General features: G+C 36.0%; 1 protein-coding gene and 1 long non-coding RNA gene across 6 annotated transcripts in view; both read left to right on the top strand.

Moving 5' to 3' along the window:
• Positions 1-23,914, top strand: part of LOC135846576 (uncharacterized) — a 213,184-nt gene that overhangs the window by 79,407 nt on the left and 109,863 nt on the right. The gene's annotated exons all lie outside the window — the stretch shown is intronic.
• LOC135847407 (uncharacterized) lies at positions 16,921-22,731 on the top strand. Of its 5 annotated transcripts, none has more exons than XM_065366916.1 (6): positions 16,921-17,033; positions 17,857-18,074; positions 18,151-20,010; positions 20,233-20,448; positions 20,605-20,770; positions 20,886-22,731. In XM_065366916.1, the coding sequence occupies exons 2-3, from the start codon at positions 17,868-17,870 to the stop codon at positions 18,961-18,963; spliced, it is 1,020 nt and encodes a 339-aa protein (XP_065222988.1). In that variant the 5' UTR covers positions 16,921-17,033; positions 17,857-17,867; the 3' UTR covers positions 18,964-20,010; positions 20,233-20,448; positions 20,605-20,770; positions 20,886-22,731. The 5 variants fall into 5 exon arrangements, with proteins under 5 accessions (XP_065222988.1, XP_065222985.1, XP_065222986.1 ...); XM_065366913.1 differs by having other exon boundaries at positions 20,605-20,800; XM_065366914.1 differs by having other exon boundaries at positions 16,921-17,037; positions 20,605-20,800.

The raw sequence follows: 23,914 nt of genomic DNA, 5'->3' as shown, positions 1-23,914 counted from the left end.
AAAAGCGTGTTAGCGAAAAGAGGAAAGAGCCGAAGGTATGCTATTGGTACTCCGTGCACAATGCAGACAGCCATTTAAACGAATGTTATTTGTTTTAAGGTATAAAGAGACGCGAAAGGCTGGCGAAAAGGGTATTAAGCATTGCAAATTAGCTATTCGGCGATATTTCACCGGAGAATAGTAGGTAGATATGTTTTAAGCTACGATGAATTTTACGTACCGATACTTTTTTTTCCCTGTTCGCCGTCGTAGCGATGCGGAAAACAATGCGAAACGTTTAGGTAAATATTTACGATTTTTTTATAAACTTTTTTTCAAGAGAAATGTGGCGGAAATTTTACGCTTCAGATGGTTAGATTATGTTAAGTGGCGAACTGGAGCGGTACAAGAGCCCTATCGTTGTATTGATTTGAACGCTCGTTTAAGGGTTGAAAAAAATATTTATACGAGCTTTGTTGGAGTTTCATTAACAGGGATCGTACATCGTACGAATAAATTGAGGTCGATTTTAATCGACGTATGATGATTAACCTAAATATTTTGTTTTTTTGTTTCAGGTATGTACAAATTTTAGTTCTGACGATTAACAAGACCTATACCAAATAATGAGTAAGTGATGGTTTTTGATTTCTGTAACATACTGAAATACTTTCTCTCGTCAACATCCAATTTTCTGAATTACTTGAAATGTTCCATATAACGTGACTTTTTCTTTCTTACAAGTCATGAAGCGAGCAAGAAGAGAATTTCAAAATTATAACTTTGTGTGCCCATGCTACTCCTGCTGCGTTACAATTTCATAATCTGGAAAAAGGTGATATCACCTTTTCCCAGAACCCTTTCATATAAGCTGAAAGAATGTAATATGATAGACAATTTCGAACACCACCGCAGCCATCGATACAATCAACGTCGAAATCCAATTCTCTGTTTATTATAAACAAATTCGCGAAGGAAAAATGAACTCGCCGAAGCTCGGAACGATATAACAATAGAGAGAAAAACTCGACTCTCTGGAACGAAAATTCCTCCATGAGTCGAATACCTTTCGAGTTTCGAGTGAGCATAAGGCTTGAAAGGTGCACTATATAGTTAATTCCTTATAAATTGAGTTTCTATATTATTGTATTGTTACGGCGGCGACGAAAATTCGTTCGGCTGAAGGTTTGCATTTTCATTTTGTGTGTCGAGAAACGCCCGCGTATACCGACGATCCTCCCTGGGGAAATAGAGTAGAGAATTCAGAACACAGTCGTAGATAGTGCCTCACACTATACTCGCATTCGTATGTACGTAGACGTAGGTACTCTGTTATTGTATAGCACAAAACTAGAATCTACAATAAAATACACAACCATGAAAGCTCACGCACACTCGTACATGACTTGGAAGAAAGCTTTATTTCGTTTATGGGCAGAAAAAACCGCCGTTGCAGCCTCAGCTGAAACGCAGTGGTCGGATTTTCTTTGTATTTCGGTTGAATTGAGATGTTTTGTGATTGGATAGGTGATAATGGATTCACTTCATGGTGTCTATGTCTTCAGCCTCGGTTTCAACCTGAAGTGAGGTAGCATTTTCTAATTTTCTTCAGAAATGTCAAATTGCTCTAAAAGGGTCAAAAATTAAGTTTGTAGGATGTCTATTTTCTGGGAACACTGCGTAATCGGGAAAAGTGAGGAAATTTCACCCTTCTGGAAGTCATAAAATTCAGTATTCTGCTGAAATTGCTGAAGGTCTTACGTTGTTGGTCGAGATTGCCAAAAAACGTCTCGTTTTTGTCAAAATTGTCAAAAAATCCAATTTTTTGGAAAAATTGTCTAAAGTTTCAAATTTTGCCAGAACAGTCAGAAAGTCATAATTTTAGACAAAAAAGTCAAAGAGCCCTCATTACAATTTTTTAAAAGATTGACACTTTTTGATAATTTTGGCAAAAATTGACAAATTTTGACGATTTTGACAAAAACTGAACCATTTTGACAATTTTGACAAAAATTAAGTATTTTTGACAGTTTTGGAAAAAGATGAAATTTTTTGAAAATGTTGACATTGATTAAGATGTTTTGACGATTTTCACAAATTTGGAGACTCAATGTCAATGCTGGCAAAATTGGATCTTTCAGGGGCAAAAACTTTTTTTTTGTTGAAAATTTCGGCACTAGATGAAACTTTTTTACAGAGGACTCAATGTCAATGCTGGCCGTTGGGAACAAAAACTGGTCCTTTTGAAAATTTTGGCACAAGATGAAACTTGTTTACAGTTTGAGCAAATAATAGATTTTCTGACAATTTTGACAGAAATTACACTTTTTGATAATCTTGATAAAAATTGACACTTTGTGATAATTTTGAGGAAGATGGACACTTTTTGACAAAAATTGAAACTTTCTGACAAAAACTGATACTTTTTGACAATTTTAACCATTTTGACACTTTGTTTTGCAATTTTATCTAAAAATTATGACAAAAATTGACACACTTTATTGACAATTTCGACAAAAATTTTGCATATTGACACTTTTTGGAAATTTCAACAAAAATTTGCACTTTTTGACAATTTTGACAAAAACTGACGCTGTTTAATAATTTTGACAAAAATTGACAGATTTTGACAATTTTTACAAAAATTTTGCCAAAATTGACACTTTTTGATAGTTAGCACAAAAATTGCACTTTTTGACTATTTTGACAGAAATTGACACTTGGACAATTTTGACAAAAACTGACACTATTTAATAATTTTGACAGAAATTGACAGATTCTGACAATTTTTACAAAAATTTTGCCAAAATTGACATTTTTTGATGATTTGCACTAAAATTGCACTTTTTGACTATTTTGACAGAAATTGACACAATTTCACAGAAATTGACACTTGGACAATTTTGACAAAAACTGACAATATTTAATAATTTTGACAAAAATTGACAGATTTTGACAATTTTTACAAACAATTTTCCAAAATTGACACTTTTTAATAATTTGAACAAAAGTTGCAGTTTTTGACTATTTTGGCAGAAATTGACACATTTTGACAATTTTTACAAAAAATTTGCCAAAATTGACACTTTTTGATAATTTGCACAAAAATTGCACTTTTTGACTATTGACAGAAATTGACACATTTTGGCAGAAATTGACACTTGGATAATTTTGACAAAAACTGACACTATTTAATAATTTTGACAAAAATTGACAGATCTTGACAATTTTTACAAAATGTTTTCCAAAATTGACACTTTTTGATAATTTGCACAAAAATTGCACTTTTTACAATTTGGGCAGAAATTGACACATTTTGACAAAAATTGACACTTTTTGGTTTTGTCTGGGGTGAGACACCCCTCGCCTCGTTCGGCAAAACTCTGATCCGCCTGCTTAAATAAAATCTTGGAAATTTTGAAGACATTGGAAAAGCGAAAAATTCTAATGTAAAATTTTACCTCCGCAGCTCCCTTTTCTTTTGAAATTTCGAGTGTTTGAAAGATGTCCTGCTTAAAAGTCCTGATAAAGTCGTGCTATTTTATTTTGAAATTTTGTCAGACACCTGTTTCTTGCAATTTCAATTTTTTTGAAAACATTCCTGTAAAAAAGTAGATTTTGTAAATTTTTTTGTGTGCTCGGGGGGGGGGGGTCAAGTGGATACCTTTCTGAAAATTTGGTTGAAAAAATGCAGTGAGAAATGTATTGACTGTTTCAAAGAAAATCTGTTAAATACCATGGTATTTTTTGGACCCTTTTCAAAAAATTTTTCAAAAAAGGTTGAAAAATCCTACTGGGCAGCTGTTTGAGAATCGTGTTTTCTGGGGTTTATAGAGCGATTATCGAGTCTCCGCATCCAAAAGAATACTTTTTGGACCTAAAAATTTCAATAAAATTGCAAAAAAATGTGATGGAGCTACACAAGTCGAGTTTCTTGGCATTTTTCTGAAATTTTAAACGCATTTTTGGAGCCAAAATTTTCCCAAAAAATATTTGAAAATGCGATCGGAAAGCTACAACTTTGGGTATGGTTATTTCTGGTCACAAGTCGAGTTTTCTTAGGTCTGGGCTTGATTTCGAGTCTGTACACATGAATGGGTATTTTTTGACCCCAAAATTTTCAAAAAGTTGCCCAAAAATGGTCGAAAAGTGTGATTGTACAGCTACAACTTTTGGAATCTTCTGAAACTGGACTTGAAACCAAAAAAGACAATTCCCAAAGTTTTAGCGACTCAATCACATTTTTCGACCATTTTTGAGCAATTTTTTTTTTTATTATTATTATTATTTGGGGCCCAAGAAATTCCATTTTAAATGCTCGCTCTCAAAATCGCGCTCAAACCTGAGGAAACTCGTCTGGTGACTAGAAAAGATGATCTCCAAAATCGTAGCTGCCCAATCGCATTTTTTGAACATTTTTGAGCAGTTTTTCAAATATTATTTGGGTCCTAAAAAATACCCTATGGGCCTTATGACATTTTGACGCTTGATACCAGGAAATTACTATCTTACTGCTTCGGGGATATTTTCCCATTTTTTTATTGGTGGAATTTTGGGCTGAAAATCGAAATCTTGAGACCTTCGGACTTCTGTGTGATCTGTAGTTCCACGATTGGAATCCTCTCACTTTTGCAAAAAAAATCGAGTCAAATCGATTACTGCGAACTCGTGATGCTCCCTTGTAAGTTCCGTTCAAATTGAAGAGTGTGAGTTCTGAAGGTTTTCTTGATGAATCCTTCATTATTCAAAAAAATAATTTTTTCTGATCAATTTTGAAATTCAAGCTCATACGGATCGCTGGATCACAAAATGGGAGAGAAATTGAAATTTTTTCCCATTGCTAATATCACGTTGTAGCGAACGAAAATTTGATCCAATTTTTTTTGCACTTCTCCCCCCCCCCTTGGTGTGCGTTTTCGATGTTTCATCAATAGAAATTAAAGTGTTTTTGGAGTATTCGAAAATCTATCGTTCTTGTGAATTTCAGTCAAACACCTCGAGCAATGTTTTTTTTTTGTTACTGTCAAAAAACAAATCAAACGCAATAGTATGCCTTCACCTTGTTCACGATGGAAAATTCGTCTAAAAAAAGGAAAGAAAAAAGAGAAAGCCTGCGGTACTCACGCCTAAAGTTTATATGATAGTGCTGTCGCGTTTCAAAACAGGAAAAATATTTTAACCCGTGTACGAGTACAGAAGAAGCCGAGCGCAACATCTCTAACGCTGTATCGAACCCTAGAGATTACCCAGATCGACCTCGAGTCGTACACTCCGGTAGAACAGAAAACGAGAGAAAAAAATAAACGATATAACGTTTGGGAAAAAACGTCTCGCGAAAACGGAAAAAATTACCCGAGTTGTGTAGGAGAGAAAGATACAAATAGTAAATAGGTAGAGGTACCGGGTACCGGGTACTTGAATCATCCTGTTCGTGTGATGCTGATGCTTCTCTCTCACACAAACACATTTTCTCTCCAACAACAATCTGCTGGATGTACGTGAAGTGAACGTGTGTACATCCCTTTCTCTACAATATACACAATCGAAACGATTTGTGTGACCGGGGCTGAGATGATGTGAGGTGGACGTGGATTCGGGAGGAGTATTTGTTTTGTCGACGTGTAAACCCGGTCATAATCCACTTATCAATTACCCAAGATAAATTGTAACTCGGTTCGGCCTGTCTAGGTGGCCGGTGTTAACAGATTAAAAGCTAGGTTTCCAAGGTACAACATTAATTACAAAATGTAAATGCATACGACGCGACTTGACGAGCCTAGAGCCTATAGCCTGCCTAGCTCGAATGTACGAGTAACATGAGCAACGTTTTGTGGTGTGTCGCTTATTAGCCGCGACGTCAAACACGCTATATCGTATATGGTCGATGTAATGATGGTGTTTCGCACCATGTGACAGCTCTAATGAAACCAACAGCCTAACGTTTACCATATCCTATCATATCGTCGTAGATGACGTGGGTGTGTTTCCATTATGTGCCATTATACCTACTATAAGCTAGTATTGTACTTCTGTTTACCTATTTATGTTCTCTGGTGTCATGTGGTAAGGGTTTTCCATCGTCGTGGACTTCGATATGCCAGTGCCAGCGTCGATGTGGCGTCGTTGTCACTGTCAACGTACATGATACCGTTTACCTACTTGCCATTTGCAAGCTCAACTTACCTGTGGAGAGAGATAAATTCAGTTACCAAGGTTCTCTGATGAGAAATTTAAATGTGTTTTTAGATGAAGAATGTCCATTTTCAATTTTCATGGATAATTGTGTGGAAAAATTAAATACGCTTCCTCATTGGACGAATAATGCGATGATGAGATTCTTCTATGATTCATCATTATCAATGATAGTCAAAATATCAACTGCTCTAATCAATTTTTCAATTTTTGAACAAAAATTGAGCATTTCAGGATATGATAGTGAAATTCTTATTTTCTCCCATTTTGACGAAATTCACCCAAAATGTTGGTTTTGATGTGAAACCATCCAAAAAAATGTTCAAAATTCTCGTTCATCGGAAGGGTGGTTCATAATTTTGAATTTTCATAGAAAATAGTCACATGATAGTTGTGTATGTGAAATTTTTTCATGAAGAGTGGGAGATTGAAAATTTTGAAAATTCTCAGAAAAAAAAGAAGGGGCTTCCCTATTGACAATTTCAAGTGGCAGAATGCTAGCAACAGTGCTAGCATGACCATGCTAGCACTGGTTGCACCATTTTGAACACCTTTCCTAGCATATCTGCTAGCAAACTGTTGCCAGCACAATGCTAGGAAAATGGTACTAGCACCACGCTAGCAGCATTTTTCTGGCATTATGCTAGCGATGGGTTGCTAGCAGATATGCTAGTACAGGTGTTCAAAATGGTGCCATTGGTGCTAGCATAGTCATGCTAGCATATTTCTAGCATATTCTGGCATACAATTGGCATAATTCTAGCAGGGGGACTAGCATTATGCTTGCGTCAGTTTGCTAGCAGATATGCTAGTGCAGGTGTTCAAAATGGTGCTACTGGTGCTAGCATGATCTTGCTAGCTTTTTGCTAGCATGTGTATAATATGTATAATGCTAGAAGTGCATTAATTTTCCGTATAAAAGAATAGGGTATTTTTAATTATGGTACGTTTCCCAAAAATATCCAAAAATAGGCAATTGCCCTACAATGCTAGTTTAGAACTAGCATTGCACTAGCATCTTGTGCTAGTATAAACTGAGTGATTAGTTTGCCAACTGCACTCTTCTTAATTTAAACAGGAAACTGTATTGAGCTTATATTCGACTTGACTACATACTTCATCTAAGAGAAGTTAAGTGTATCATGAAAAGAACAACGCTAGCAATTTGCTAGCATTATGCTAGCACTTGACTGCTAGCACCTGGATAAGAAGTCTTTTAACAAAAATCCAGCACCATGCTAGTACTTTGAATGCTAGCTTTACCAAGGTTAGAATAGCGCTAGCAGTGGACTAGTGCAAGTTTACCTGTGATTGTATTTCTAGCATGTAACTAGCAGATTGCTAGCATGCCTTTTGCTAGTTCATCTCATGCTAGCACCATTACAGGGTGCTAGCAATGCACTAGCAATATGCTAGTAGTGACTGCTAGCTTTACTCGGTGGTTATGCTGCTAGCATGTAACCAGCAAATTGCTGGCCTGTCTTTTGCTAGTTCACTGCATGCTAGCATCATACCAGTTCTATGCTAGGATGAATTTTCCAATAAAATGTCTGCTGGCAAAGTGCTAAGTGCTAACACCATTCTAACTGGTAATCTGCTAGTTGATTCCATGCTAGCACCGTGCTAGTATTCTGCTAGTAAAATTTGTTGATAAGATAATTATTCTGCTAGGATTAACTAGTGTATGGCTAGTGTACTTTTTACTAGCTCATATCATGCTAGCAACATGGTAGCTTTATGCTAGGAGAAACTGCCAGCATTGCTCGATAATTATGATGCTAGGATATAACTAGCATGTTGCTAGCATACATTGTGCTAGCTCATCTCAGGGTAGTATTATGGTAGAACTTTGCTAGCAGGAGCTGCTGGGATCACTCGATAATTATGGTGCTGGGTTTTAACTAGCATATCCCTAGCATACATTTTGCTAGTTATAATCTCACATTAGCAATATGATAGCATCATGCTAGCAGGGACAACTGGCATTACTAGGTAATTTATGAGGCAAGGGTTTGACTAGCACATTGCTCGCATACATTTTGCTAGCTCACCCCATGCTAGCGATATGATAGCATCATGCTAGTATGAACTGCTAGCATCACTTGGTAATTAAGGGGCAAGGGTTTAACTAGCATATTGCTAGCATGCATTGTGCTAGCTCATCTCATACTAGATATATGATAGCATTTTGCTAGTGGGAAATGCTAGCTTCATTCGGTAGTTATGTTGCTAGCATGTAGCTAGCTCATCGCTAACATACTTCTTGCTAGTTTGTATCATGCTAGTAATAAGCTGGCATTTTGCTAGCATGTTATGCTAGTTCATTTCATGCTAGCATAACGCTAGTATCATGCTAGTTTCCTGCTACTCATGCTAGGTGGGTGCTACTAATGCTAGCATTCTGCTAGTAAAATTGTCAATAGGGTTTCTGCGAATTTTTTTCAGAAATTTGGTTATACCCTAAGGTATGACATATATGTTTTGTGGAGCTCAAAAATCTGTGCAACCTGCTCAAAAAATCAAACGGTGTCCACAAGCCTGGCAAACCTGAAAAGTCAGGGAATTTTGTGAAAAGTCAGTTCAAACAGATTTCTCCATTTTTCATAATGAAAAAGGTTACCTTCGCTTTGCTCAGGCAATTTTTTCACAAGTCACTTTTGTCGAAAATTGTCCAATTCCCAAAAAGTTATGCTTTTTTGCAAAAATTGGTAAAGTCTTGCATTTTGTCTACTTATGAGTTAAGTATCATTAAAAAATTTCGCTTTTTCGTAAATTTTTTCTAAAATGTTTCGCTTTTTTGCTAAAAATGCCCAAAAAGCTCTGCCTTTCACTAAAATTATTGTGGAAGTCTCGTTTTCTCTCCAAAATATTAGCAAAAAGCCTCACTTTTAGCTTGAATTGTCAAGATTTTTTTTTTTGCAAAAAATTGTTGAAAATTGTGTTGTTTTTTTCATCCGAAAACTCTCACTCTTTTCCTAAAATACTTGTAGTTCTAATGTGTTTTTTTTCGCCATAAATTGCTAAAAAAAAACGTTTCTTTTGCTGAAATTGTCAAAAGTCTTGTATTTATTACAAGAAATCGCAAAAATTCTCAATTTTTGGCTCAAAATTGCCAAAAAATTGCTTTTTTGTTTTTCAACCAAAAAGTTGCAAGATATTTGTAGTTCAACTTTTTCAACAAAAATTGGGAAAAGGACTGTTTTGGCAGTAATTTCCAAAATGTCCTGCTTCTTGCTGAAATTGAACAAGTTTCTATCGAGTTTCATTTTTAGATTTTGATTAAAGACGAAAAGTTTTAGTGTTTTTGGTGATTTTTTTTCTGCATTAAACAGGTAAAGATTCATGCATGCATCAATTGAGTAGAAATTGTGTGTGTGTTTATTTCTCATAGAGTGGCATCAAAATAGGGGGAGGGGGTACCAATAAAAAACCAAAAAAATTTCCTACCGAGTTCAAATAAGGGTCACTCACCCCATTGAGCACATAGTCGTGCTTGGAAAAAGGGCATAAGTGTAGGCCAATGGCGCTCGTGATGTTGGAAAAAATTTGACCCCCCCCTCTGTGTAATTCATTTTTTAAGGGTCTGGAAAATTGGAGAAATTGGTCTGAAAAACCTGGAAAAGTCAGGGAAAATCAATGGTTTCATCATAAAACCAAAATTGCGTGTAATGATTAAACCGTTGATTTTCTCTGACTTTTCCAGGGTTTTCAGACCAATTTCTCCAATTTTCCAGGCCCCTAAAAAATGAATTAAACATTTGTTGGGGGGGGGGGTCAATTTTTTTTTATTATCACGAGCGCCATTGGTCTACACTTATGCCCATACTTCCTGGGGCTAGAAACCCATAGAAGCCAGGGCTGTTAAATTACCATAATTTATTCGCTGGTAAAATACGGCAGTAAAATACGGTATTTTACGGTATTTATGGTATTTTACCAATTTGGATATGAAGAGTTATTTTTTGTAGTTTGACTTCGAAGTTCTGAACTTCTGACCTGCCTCTGAAGTAAATTTTCATCTGTTTTAGGTGTTATTAAAGATTATAGAAAATTTTCCATGGACATTTTTTGAAAATTTATGGGGAAAATTTTTGGTAACTTTCAAATCATAAATTTCCATGGAAATTTGGAAATTTATGAAGGAAAGATGGAAAAAAAAGTGTTAATTTGACTTTTTGGTAAATTATGGTAAAATAAATAATTTCTCGAGAAAATAAAAATATGAAGAAACTGGCTGGAAAATCAGGGAACCCTGTTGAGCAGCAGGCAAAAATGCCCACGCTATGGAAGAAACAAAACCGGCTGAAGATCACTACCTGGAAGGTGCCAGGAATAAATGGAAAAGAAGAGGAGCTGGAATAGATCTTGATGCAGAGAAACATCGACATAGCTGTTATAACAGAAACCAAGAAAAAGGGCAGCGGCAATGATGAATGAGTAGAATTCACCCGAGTATAAGCTGGAGCAGGAAAAGCTGAACCAGGAACAGACTCAAAGACAACATCCAGGCGTATAAAATATGGAGTGAAAGACCAATTGAGATAAACCTGAAATTTGGGAACTAAGATATTTCAGTGATTAGCGTATATGCTCCAGAGGAAGGCAAGGAGAGACCATCGACAAGATGAACCCAAAACACAGCATTTTTGCAATAGGAGACCTCAATGCAAGAACAGGGTCAAGTGAAAATGACAAAGTGGTAGGAAGGCACTGAGAAATCACAGTAAACAAGAATAGGAAAAGGCTGATTGACATCTTAAGCTACAACAACTTCTCAATTATGAATGGGTTCTACAAACATAAGAAATTCCATAAAATCACATGGGTGGCCAGAGGCCAAGATTCAATAATCGATTATATGGTGGCAAACATCCATGCCAAGAAGACAATGTTAGATGTGCGGATATTTTGGGGCTATGACATCGGATCAGATCACCATCTCATTAAAGCAGCTATTAAGAGTCAACAACATAGGACGCAACAAAGCTGCAGATGGAGAAGAGACGAGAATATAACCTAGAGGCCCACATGTGCCTTGTTGATCTGGTGAAGGCATATGATTGAATACAAAGGAAGAAGTTGTTTGAAATCCCCAGGAAAATCAAAGTGAATGAACAAATAGTACGCCTTATTGAAGAAATATACACGGATAATGTAATAAGAGTAAGATCTGGAAACATGTCAGAAGCAAAGAAGATAGGAAGAGGAGTAAGACAGGGATGCCCAATGTCATGTAGTCTGTTCAACATCTACCTTGATGACATGATTAAAGAATGGCTGAAAATCAAGCCAAAAGGGCTAGACATCAAGGACACCCATGACAATACCCTGCTGTTTGCTGATGATCAGGTGGTCCTTGCTGACAACGAAGATGACTTGCAGAGAGTGATGTACAACTTTCAGAAAGTAGCTGACGAGTACGGAATGAGAATCTTGTCGTCAAAAACAAAGGTGATGGCCTTCGAGGGGAAAGAGCCAATATTTTATGCAGTAAAATCGTTGTAAATGAACTGCCAGTGGAACAAGTTAAGAGCTTTAAATATCTCGGATGTGAGCTGTCGATTGAAAGAGAAGTTGACGCACAACTTAAGATCTGTAAATTCCTGAGAGTAAGCGGAGCAATAAACTCAGCCCTACCTCCAAGAAAGTTCAGAGCCGAAACTCAAATAAGAATCTACAATATGCTGGCAAGACCAATGCTGCTATATGGAAGTGAAACATGGACAATGAGAAACGATATAAAAAGCAGAGTAACCACAGCGGAAATGAGATTCATGCGAGCCACAGCAGGATATACTAGATGGGATAGGAAAAGGAACGAAGACATCCTGAAGGAGCTAGGAGCAGAGCCAATCATTAGATGAGTGAAAGATTACAGAAAAAAATGGTGAAAACATGTTGACAGAATGCCTGATGAACAGTCCCTTCGGAAAGTCAAAGAGTACACTCCAACTGGCAGGAGGAGCAGAGGAAGGCAAAGAAAAACTTGATGATACATCGGCGAGCAATTCTTCTACATTTTCCCAGATGGGCTGAACAGCTCACTGGGTCAAAGTTCAATGATCATGATGATGATGATGATGGTTTTATTTTGCAAAATTCTTCTCTGCTCGTATTTTTTCTACAATTTTTGCATCAATTTTGTCAATGTTTTTCTGGCTTGAACAATATTTTATGCAATTGTTTTAGTTTTAACGGTTTTGATAGGAATAAGTTTTTATTTTCCATGAAATTTTAGGAAAATGTTTCTCGTTTTAGCTGATTTTGGTATCATTTTATATAATTTTTTCAACTTGAGACAGTGTTTGTGGCAGTTTTTGCTGATTTGTTGTTGATTTTTGAAAATTTTGTCGGTATCTAATTTTTGAAATATTTTTCATCATATTAGGTACGTATTTTACTCAAAATTCAAAATTTCTCTGTGTGAATGTACCTGTGAATAATTTTTCATCAATTTTGAAAAATTTGCCAATTTAGGTTTTTTTCTACACAATTTGAAATTTGAATGTTACATTTATAATAATTCTTGCATTTTATCATAATGATGAATTTTTTCTCCTGTTTTAATTTTTTTTGATCGAATTTTTTCAGTTTTTCATAAATTTTTGCATCAATTGTAATTTCGGTAATACATATTTTATGAACGGATTTCCAACGAAGTAGTTTTTGGTGAATTTTAATAATTTTCTGATCATTTGGAGCAGTTTTTTTGAAATTAGCAATAGATGCATTTTTTGTAATATTTCAGCATTTTTGTGTAAATTCCAGAATTTTTATTCTAATTTATAAATTTTAAGCTCTTATTGACATGGAAATCGCGAGGTGAAACTTGGGTGATCAATTATTTATGTCATTATAGTCCTGTTAAACTTTTTCAACATATTATAATAAGCCATGTTTGCTGAAAAATGGCAATATTGTGTCTATTTTTAAAAGCGTATGTATGTTTTAAAATACCTACTGTTGATCTGTTCAACTTGTTCGAATTTCTAAATTGGTATTCAGTACATTTTATGAATTGAAACCTCAACTACATACCTCGTTATACAGGTGCAGGATCATAGAATGCGATGAGAGTTTTTCGCCTTTTATTCCGCTGGACAAATGTAAGGGTTTATTATATGTATTGTAGGTACGGGATTTGGTTCGTCTCATTTTCTCGTCGGTCGGTGTTTTTATTTTGTTTTTTGTTTTGTGTGTACGTGTAATGCCAAATGAATGGTATACAAACATCGATGCGCGCAAGTTTATCCCTTGAAATAATACAGGTTCTCTTTTATATACGGCACATAGCTACACTTGCGCTATAAAATTACCTTTTTATCTATTGATGGATGTAGCGTACGTTGAGGGATGAATTGTGTACCTAGTACCTACGTATTATTCGAGTGTTGGTGCATAAAATTACATACCCTTTTAAAAGAAAGAATTTTTTTGCAAAAGCGTATACCTACACCTTGATTGCGAGGTGTTTTTTTTTTCTCATTTTACTCTTTTAATCCTCCAACACACTCGAAAGTACGTTGCTGCATTCACTATGAATGCGACGAGCTGAAAAAAATAAACGATTACTACACGTATCAATAAAATATACTCGACACGAATATTTTTTCTGAGCGTTTATATAAATGTAGGTAGGTATAAATAAACGCCGGAGTAAATAACGCAACGACGCGACGTATGCGTTAGCTATAAGGGGTAAGTGCATAAAGTGCAAAAAATCGCACCTTTTATTATGCACATTTTCTGCATTATACTCGTACGTACGAGTAAGTACGTGTTTCCTGTATACACATAGTGGGTACAAAGGTTATTCACGTGTTTTCACATGATCAAATAGAGAACCACCATAGTGTATGAAGAACTGAACTGAACTATATTTATGCAGGTGGGAACTACGAAGTAAAAAAACAAAAGCAAAAAAAATGGTTAGCGAATGATAAGGGTGAAAAAAAACTCGAGCGAAGAGAATGGAAAAGCGTGTCTCTCTCTTACTCTCTCTTGAAAATTGCAAGCGTACAATTTTCATTTTGCGGTGCTTTTTAACAATTTAAGTAGCGCTGTTTGGTGAATTAGCTCTTCGTTAAATAAACACGCTAAAAATAAGCGGCAGCGATGGTGAAATTTTCAAGTACGCGGACGTTCGTCTCTGGAACACTACAATTTACACGCGACTGTGGCTGTGGAGTGTGGAGTGTGGGTGCGGCACACAGGGCTTGTTGTATGTTTAAATAACGAATTAAGGCGTACAGCCCATCGTATCGCTGGTGTACGGCATACGGAAATGCAGAGTGTGAAAAGCACCAGACAGAATGGGGAAGAGAGAGTTGCCTTGTAATCGTTCAAGTGTCTTGATGAAACTCCTGATCTATATATTAACCGCTTCATAGCGCACTCCTCTTCTCGTGATACGAGTACGAGTACAAGAAGTCGTAAATACGTGCCAGATAGCGAGAGTGGAGAATTCTCCTTCCTTGTCAAGGTGTTTTATTGCGTGGAACGCTGAAAACCATGAAAGGGGATGTATCTTTTTGACATACATTGTGTTAGGTGAGCTTTTCGTATGTGTGTGCTATGACATGCTACCACTACTTACCAAACGAATCGATTGAACAGTTTGTAGGGTAATTTTAGAATAACCAACTTGGAGTATTTTGGAGATTTTAATTAATTTTTTTTTCTGATTTACCTACCTAATGTCCAATTCTAGCGAAATCACTGATTACATCGGATTTTAATAATTTTCAATGATATTTTATTCCCTCGTGTTTTTCAAGTCATTTCATTATAGTTTTTTGACGATGTGTGCGATTTTTCCTACATTTTTCCAAAATTTCTTCAGTTTTCGATGATTTTCCCAACTTTTAATTTTTTTTTGTTTGTTTTTATACCATTTTACAAAATTTTATGTTTTTTATTTGCCAGTTTTGCTTTCATTTCAGTTAAATTTCATTGTTTTCAGCCATTTTCCATGGTTTTTTTTTTTTGGTCTTTCCAAAGTTCTCGTAAGTAGATATGTCATTTAAATTTTAACATAAGCAACTTGGGCTACATTTTGCCAAACTTTATTTTTTCATTGGGTAGGAATATTTTTGTAACTTTTAGTGATTAAAATTGTTTTTTCTGCGTTTTTATGTCATATTGAATCTTTTTCAAATTTCACAAAAAGTTCATCATGTTTCGGTAAATTTTCGCATAGATTTTGGTATTAGTCGGCGAGCCCGCATAAGGATCTATTGCTCCCCGCCGTTGATCCTCCGTGACAACTTTTTTATTAAAGGGGGAGTCCTAAGGAACGTTTCTAGCCCTTATCTTCAGAAAAAAAAGTGGCCCTACTTACAAAATGGCGGCCATTTTGATTGACAAGTCAGCCGAAATCGCAGATTTTGCGTTCCAACAGAGGACTTGCACGAAATTTTTTGAACCGTACAAAGGTAGATCGAAAGATCAGGCAAAAATTTATCACCTGTCAAAATTTCAAGTGCTAAGGTGACTTTTTCGACTTTTGGTGAATTTTTGAAAATCAAATTTAGGCCAAAAATGAGGGGAAAAAATAAAAATTTTACCAAATTGACCAAGAAAGCCGAAATTTGGGATATACCATATTTTCGACATGCGAAATCGATTGGAAACTGTTTCAACCCGTTTTAAGCAATGGAGCCTCCAGCAGATTTTTGAAACTCAAAATTCTAACAAAATTTCATCAAACGGAAATGGGAAGTCGAAATTCATTCTGCAAACTAATTTCAATACGCTACGAAGTCGACTGCAGGTGGATTTCAAGTCGTTTTGGAGCCTCCAGCGACTTTTTGAAAATTACTGGAGCCTCCAGCCAATTTTTGAAACTTGAAATTTCCCCAAAATTTCATCAAACGGAGATGGAAAGCCGAAATTTACTCTACACTCCATTTTGAACACCCTTTGAAGACGACTTCAACTGGGTTTAAGTCATTTTGGAGCCTCCAGCGACTTTTTGAGAATTACTAGAGTCTCCACCAGATTTTTGAAACTTGAAATTCCAACAACATTGTATGAAATGGAGTGGGAAATCCGAAATTTACTCTGCAAACTAATATCAATACGCGGCGAAGTCAACTGTAGGTGGATTTCAAGTCGTTTTGGAGCCTCCAGCGACTTTTTGAAAATTACCGGGCCTCCAAAAGATTTTTAAAACTTGAAATTTCCCCAAAGTTTCATCAAACGGAGATGTAAAGCCGAAATTCGCTTTGCAAACTAATTTCAATACGCTACGAATGACAGAAAAACCGGTGTTTTCACTTCTCAAAGCACAAATTTTCGAAACCTTTTGCCCTCGTCGTTTCGCTCGCCGGACTTGTTTTTTTTTTCAAAATTGAAATTTCTGAAAAAAAATAAAGTGAAAAAATTAACTTCTCGCATAAAAAGTATCGATTTTATGCTTCTTGAAATACAAATTTTCGAGAGCTTTTCACCCTTACTTGAGCCTGTTCTCTTTTTTCCCAAAAGTAGCACGTTAAGAAAATCTTTCAAATTCTGAAATTTTAAAAGCTGAAAAATAATTACATCATACTTACGTTTTTCTGGTAACTATTCTATTAGCATCAAATGTCCGAGAGTATTCCTGCCGCTGATCCATCTTCCGCTGTTCTGCGCAAATATACTTAATAATTTTTTCACGTATTAAGTCTGCTCATATCTGATTCGTTATCGATGTTGCTTAATTTCCTGTATCATAATTATGATCTCAAGTTACTAATTATTTAAGCTTGCGATTCTATTTACAATTTTCAGTGGTGGATAAGCATATAAGTAGCTAATGAGTGTTTTTACAATGGTTGGTTGAAAGATATTGAACATTTGCTGAATGTTGAATTATAAATAGAGTAGGTAATACTTACATCTATCATTCACATACTTTAACATTTAAATGTATCAATTTTTAAATTTACAATCAGTGTAATGAATCCTTCGACCTTGGCCTTATGAAAATTTTTAATGATTTTAAAAATTGTTTTTGTAAATGTAGTGTAGAATTTACCTATTATAACTCGTTAGAGCAAAACGATTCACCTGTTGGAAAAATTTGGTACCATTTCAATGATATTTTTCCTAACTGATGATTCGGTAATCTCAACAGAAAATTTCAGAATAAAATTTTGCCCTGTGTATTAGAAAAAAAAATGTTGCTATAAAAGTGCGGCTGGTTGAGCTTTCCCAACTTCTCCTCAAAATGGCAATTGTTCCCAACTCACGAGTAAAAAATTCGAGAAGTCCCCCCCTTTTCGGCAGGTCCCTGTATCGCTTCAGTATCGCTTTACTGCTGCGCAATTTTTTTTTTTTTTTAGCTTTTTATTCATTTTAATCGGTTATTTGGTCAACTATTTGTAGCATTGCTCTGTAATTTAAACGAACATTTTCTACTTAAAAACAGTAAAAATAAAAATAAAATGATACCAACTCGGTAAGCTAAACATAGTACGTTCTGAAACGCTTCAAAAATGGCGTCTTTTTGAGTTTTTGAACTTTTAATTCCAAAATATTGATTTTTTTTTCCATGACACATTTCTGGGTTGAAAAGAATATTTTTTTAAAAAACTGAGCTAAATCGGTTTGTAAGGGAAGCTAGGGCTGGCGAGGTAAAGTTTTCTCTTTTCATATTCTCGCTATTCTTAGGATTCTTTTAATATATCAGATGGCATTTTTTAGATTTAAAAAAAATGGATAATATTGGATTAGCAATTTTGCTTTTTTGGGTTACGATTGTCTCATTTACGGAATCTGATCCTGCTCAAACGTTGAGTCCAGAAGATGAGGAATTGATAAATGATGAGGGTAAACTTGCAGCAGAGTTAACACGCTTACGTCAGATTGGAAAAGATTTAGCTGAGGTTGAAGTAAAGTATGCGGAGATTCTTTCCCGCCAGGTAAATGCGCTTAATCTAAATATTTATTTTAACGGAAAAAAATAGCGTAGCTAATTAATTGGATTTCATGATGCAGGTAGGAACTAATTTTGCCTGTGCTATGGATCAATTGAAGACCGGCTTTAGATATTTTCTCAAGTTCAACGGAGTAAAATTACTGAAATGCAGCCCTCATGAAAAGTGGAATCCGCGAATGCTTCGGATTAGAAGCGAAAATGACCTGGTTTGGGAAGACCCACATCTGATGTATCCCAAACGGAATAAAAAGAGCAGAGATCGCATACACAGGCGAGATAATATAACCATGTGTCAGTGGCTTTCATTTGTGCGACGTGATCTCGATTGGAATGATTTCAACGCATTTAATCCCGATACATTTATCTTGATGCATTTCTTCGGAGATAAGAAATTCGTAGACAGGTTGATGGATGATAATTTTAAGAGATCCGAAGCTATATCCCTGTTCCGCAATATTAGTTCAAGTTTACGATGTAACTTGGATGAGTATTATGAAAGTTTGGATCAGACCACCAGGAGCACTCGATATCCTAAGGGAAAAGAAGATCTGTACAGTTATTTCGCCGGAGTTATGGTACGTTCGTACCGATTGGCGAGTTATTACTGGCGCGATTTATGGAACACCATGCAGAAAAATTTCCGTCATACTTATCAAAATGGGACTAAGTTTTTCTTATCAACGGCGCTCAATGAATCCATGAGTACGTGGTACTTCGATCAAGAACAGATTGAGGTGCTCAACGTTTTTTGGCGCACCCAAGGGTTTACCGACGATTTAGATTTATTTTTTGTGGGTAAAAATATAACCAACGGCAAGGGACAGAAAGTCGTGATTCCTGGGTTTGAGAATTGTGGAATGGAACCACCTTAACCAAACTGATCGAATGGACCATTCAAAAAAAAAGAGTGGTAAAAATGTGTTGAATAATACGAGCGATGGAGTTAATTCAAAAAAGACTTATTATCAACTAGTGGTTTTTTCAATCCCCCCCCCCCCAAAGTAAGTGGTGTACGTTGAAAAATTCTGTATCGTTTCGGTATGTTTTTCCCCCTCATTTTTCGGTTCATGTTTTAACAAAAAATGACATGTCTTTTTCGCAATGAAAAATATTTTTTTCACTGAAATATTGGTCAAAACTGTGTAGGAAATACGTAAAAGATACAATAATATTTCATTTCAAAGTGAAATAAAACATGGAATATTAAAGTTAAAATTTATCTGATGTGAAAAATAAAATAAAATATATACATAATTATTATAATTCAATTCGTATACCTACTGTTCCTAAAGTTGTACTTGAATAAAAAAATTTTGATTCCAGGAATTCACACTCTTAACTTCCCCCTTTCACCCTCCCTCCATCCCTCCGAATTGGTGAAGTGGGATTTTATTGCTCATATTTGCTGCTGCCCAAGATAATCCTCGATTTTTGAAGACTTTCTAAAGAAGAGAAACTCATGGTTTGCCGATTAGCCACAGGACCGTCGAGAGGGAGGCAAAGGGCGTATGCCCCAAGCCGCATTTTCTAGAAGGTCCGGCACAAAAGAAGGACATGTGATGAAGGGAAACCTTGTTTTTTCCTTCTCAGAACACAAATTTTCTAAAGCTTTTGCCCTCTTTTCTTATTCAAAGTGGAATTTTCTGCAAAAAAAAAAAAAAATGATGTAAGTATCATTCAGCTTTCAAAGTTCAAAGTGAAACAATTAACTTCTCGCTAGTACATAATCCTGCGCTTATCTGGTTCGTTATCAATGTTACTTGATTTCCTATATTATCGTATGATCTGAAATTACCAATATTTAAGCTGACGATTTTATTAAAAAAATGTTAGTGGTAGATCAACATTAGCAATGAGTGTTTCTACAATGCGTGATGGAAATATATTGCACATTTTTTGTTGAATGTTAGATTATAAATGTAAGTAATACTACATATATGTAATATACATAAACGTTTGAATGTGTCTACATATTTATTTTTAAATTTACAATTGGTGTAATGAATCCTTCAACCCTGGGAATAAGGAGTGTTTTTTTTGCTGATTTTTGTGTTGTAAAATAGTTATATTTTATGGGTTCGGATCTTCATTTATTTTACATTATGCACCCTTACCTGACTAACAAACTGACATGATTTTAGGCACGTGTAGTGAGTACGTAAACCGTTAACAGCGCACTGTATTGTCCGACTCTAGGGAGGTATTTTGGATTTTATTTTTTTGATGACACGTCTCTGGGTCGAAAGAAACATTGAAAAAATAATTGAGCGAAATCGGTTGGTTAGGAAAGCCAGGGCTGGCGAGACGAAAGTTTTCTCTTTTCATATTCTCGATATTCTCATGGATTCTTTTAATAGGTAGGTACATATATGTAGATTTAATCTTACTCGTATAGTCATTGTGGTGCCCAAATCAATGTGATTTTTTTTTTTGAGGCGGGCACCACAAGTACCATAAAAGACCCGGGCACCACAAGGTACTAAGTAGGTATATTTATGGATCGAATTTTTCAGATTCTAAAAAATGGCCAATATTCGATTAGCATTTCTGCTTTTATGTATCGCGAATGTCTCATTCACAAAATACAATTCTCCTCGAACGTTGAGTCCAGAAGATAAGGAATTAATAAATGACGATGGTAAACTTGCAGCAGAGTTAAAACGCTTACGTCGCATTAAAGTAAAGTACACTGATGAACGTTACCACGAAGTAAATGGACTCAGTCTACATCTTTATTTTAACGAAAAAAGGTACCGTACTTACCCATTAAATTGGATTTTATGATATTTTACAGGTAGGAATTAATTTCAAGTGTGCTATGGACAAAATGAAGAATGGCTTCACAAATTTTCGACACCATAAGGGAGTAGACCTAATTAAATGTGGCTGTTTTCGTAAGTGGAATCCGCGAGTGCTTCAGATAAGGATTGAAAATGACCTCGTTTGGAGAAACTCGAGCTTGATGTATCCGGATTATTTTAAAAACACCGGCGGTGTATTCACACACGAAAAAGATAATAAAACCATGTGCCAATGGATTAAATTTGTGTCGCTTGATCTTCAGGCCCACCACTTCGACCTTGTGGAATTGATTGGCATTATACCGGAAGTTGATTTGGTAGATGCAGCATTATCCGAGTTCAATGAAACTGGTTTAGCTTTACGAAATAACTTGAATGACTATTACGAAAAATTGGATCATGCTGAAAGGGACACTCGATATCCTAAGGGAAAGCGCGATCTTTATAGATATTTTGCTGGGGTTATGGTACGTATGTACCGATTAGCGTGTTATTACGCGCGCAGTTTACAGAACACCATACAACTTGAACTACGTCGAACCTATGAAAATGGAACTGGATTTTTTTTATCAACGGCGCTCAATAACTCCTTGCCTACGTGGTATATAGATCAAGAGCAGCTTGATATGCTCAACATTGTTCTACGCACGCAAGGGTTTACCCAGCCTAAACATTTTTTTTTTGTGAGTAAAAATATCACCAATGGCATGGGACAGAAAGTCGCTATTCCTGGGTATAAGCATTTTTGAAAAGAACCAGTAACACCACGTGATGAATTGGAATATTAAAAAAGAAATGTGCGGAATAATACGATAGAGTCTCTTCAAAAATAACTTGAGCATCATCGACTAGTAGTGAAATTTCGAAAATATTTGTTTTTTAGATCTATCGTTAAGATGTTGAAGTTTGGTGTTTAAGTTTGGTATCATTTCGGGGTGTTCTTTTTTTTCTGTGCACGTGTTAACAAAAAGAAAAAAAAAAAAAATGGTCACGTCTTTTTTGCAACGAAAAAATTTCTTTCACTTTATTTAACTGCTTTTGATGATTTTTCGTGCAATTTTATCCATATTTCAGTAAAATTTCATCAGCTAATTAATTATTTTCTAATTTTCATTGATTTTGACGTTTTTTGTGTGTGATTTATATAATTTTGATGTACTTTTTTCTCCACACATTCAATTTTTGACCAAATTGTACTAAAATTCGGTCATTTTTTTAATGTTTTATTTAGTGTTTTTATGTAATTTTAAGGGTGTTTGGGGGTTACGACCCCCTTGGGCTTCGCCTAACTCTCTTCTGCCTCCTTCAAAAAAAGTGGTAACAAACTTGTCTTGACCCTGAAACAGGTCAAATGGGGTTGGAAGGTTGAAACCGGCAAAAGGCACTTCAGGTACATCCTCCCATGGTACTGTGAAAACTTGAACCCTCTGGGTCAATTTGGAGGGGCTGTAGGCTTTCTTAAACGTCGAAAAACACGTAAAATAGACCAAAAATCCACTGTTTGACCCTGGAGAGGGGTCAAATACTAATAGGGTTTGAAAGTTGAAACCTTCAATAAGTACTTACTCATGGGGCACCCTCCCATTGTATGCTGAAAATTTGGATCCCTCAGATCAATTTCAAGGGTGAATCACAATGGAGGTACTGACTACTGACCAATGGTATGATTTTGGGTCCTTTTCGTTCATTTGGGGCCATATTATGCCCCTCAGGTCATTCCATGTCAATTCGACCAAAAAAAGGCGATTTTGAAAGTCATATCTTTCGATTTCGCTCAAATTTTTTTTACAATATCTACCCACCCAGGAAGTGAGAAACTCGCAATCAATTTGGTCCCAGCCTCCTCAGCGGGCGGGTGGGGGGGGGCTTCCATTATTTTTACATTGTCTCGAGGTACTCAACTTCAGCAGCGCATTCCTCCAAAACTATGATACTTTGATCAAAACTGATTTCACAGTTCGAAAGGGTATTGAATTTTGAACTTTTCAAGTGAGATGGGATCTCTTAATGGAGGGGAAGCACCCCCACCCCTAATTTGGGGCAAAACTTTCGAACAAAATCTTGGGCATGTGATATGTCGAATTGTATGTTTTTGGTAACGCTGAACACAAATATGATGTTAGATTTTTGATTGGACCCCATCCGCGTCCCCCAGCACCTCCCCAAATGGAGTAAAAGTTCAAAATGGGGTTTTTTTCGTGTGACACATGAAATAGTATGTTTTCGACATCGCTGAACACGAATATAGCAGTAGTTTTTCAAATTGACCTCACCCATGGCTCCCACAACCTCCCCCAATTGGTAAAAGTCCAAAAAATTTGTTGGAGGCCGTAGATGAGGTCCAACCAAAAATCTGACGTCATATTCGTGTTCAGCGTCTCCAAAAACAAACTATTTGACGTGTTGCACGAAAAAACCCCTATTTTGAACTTTTACTCCATTTGGGGAGGTGCTGTGGGACGTGGATGGGGTCCAATCAAAAATCTAACATGATATTTACCAAAAACATATCATTCGATATATCACATGCCCCAGATTTTTTTTCGAAAGTTTTGCCCCAAATTGGGGGGGGGTGGGGGTGCTTCCTCTTCCATTAAGAGATCCCATCTCGAAACTTTGATATTTCGAAAAAGCATCAAAAGGTACATCTATGAAAATTTTTTCAGAATTTTAAATGGTAGCTCCCACTTACTGCACCATTTTGAAATTTGAACTTTCAATTTGAAAGTATAACTTTCAAATTTTGAAAATTTCAAATTACTTGAAAAGTTCAAAATTCAATACCCTTACGAACTGTGAAATCAGTTTTGATCCAAGTATCATAGTTTTGGAGGAATGCGCTGCTGAAGTTGAGTACCTCGAGACAATGTGAAAATAATGACCCCCCCCCCCATCCACCCCTTGAAGGGGCTGGTACCAAACTGATTGCGGGTTTCTTACTTCCTGGGTGGGTAAATATTGTAAAAAAGTTGAGCGAAATCGAAAGACATAACTCAAAAACGTTGGTCGAATGGACATGGAA

This window comes from Planococcus citri, chromosome 5, assembly GCF_950023065.1.
Source record: "Planococcus citri chromosome 5, ihPlaCitr1.1, whole genome shotgun sequence".
Taxonomy (NCBI): Eukaryota; Metazoa; Arthropoda; class Insecta; order Hemiptera; family Pseudococcidae; genus Planococcus; species Planococcus citri.
This window is presented reverse-complemented; position numbering and strand designations above follow the sequence as displayed.

Excerpts from the sequence above, each read along its gene's own strand:
- LOC135847407 (XM_065366918.1), top strand. The coding sequence starts at position 17,868 with ATGGATAATATTGGATTAGCAATTTTGCTTTTTTGGGTTACGATTGTC. Across the intron at positions 18,075-18,150 it reads CGGAGATTCTTTCCCGCCAG|GTAGGAACTAATTTTGCCTG; the intron begins GTAAATGCGCTT and ends TTCATGATGCAG.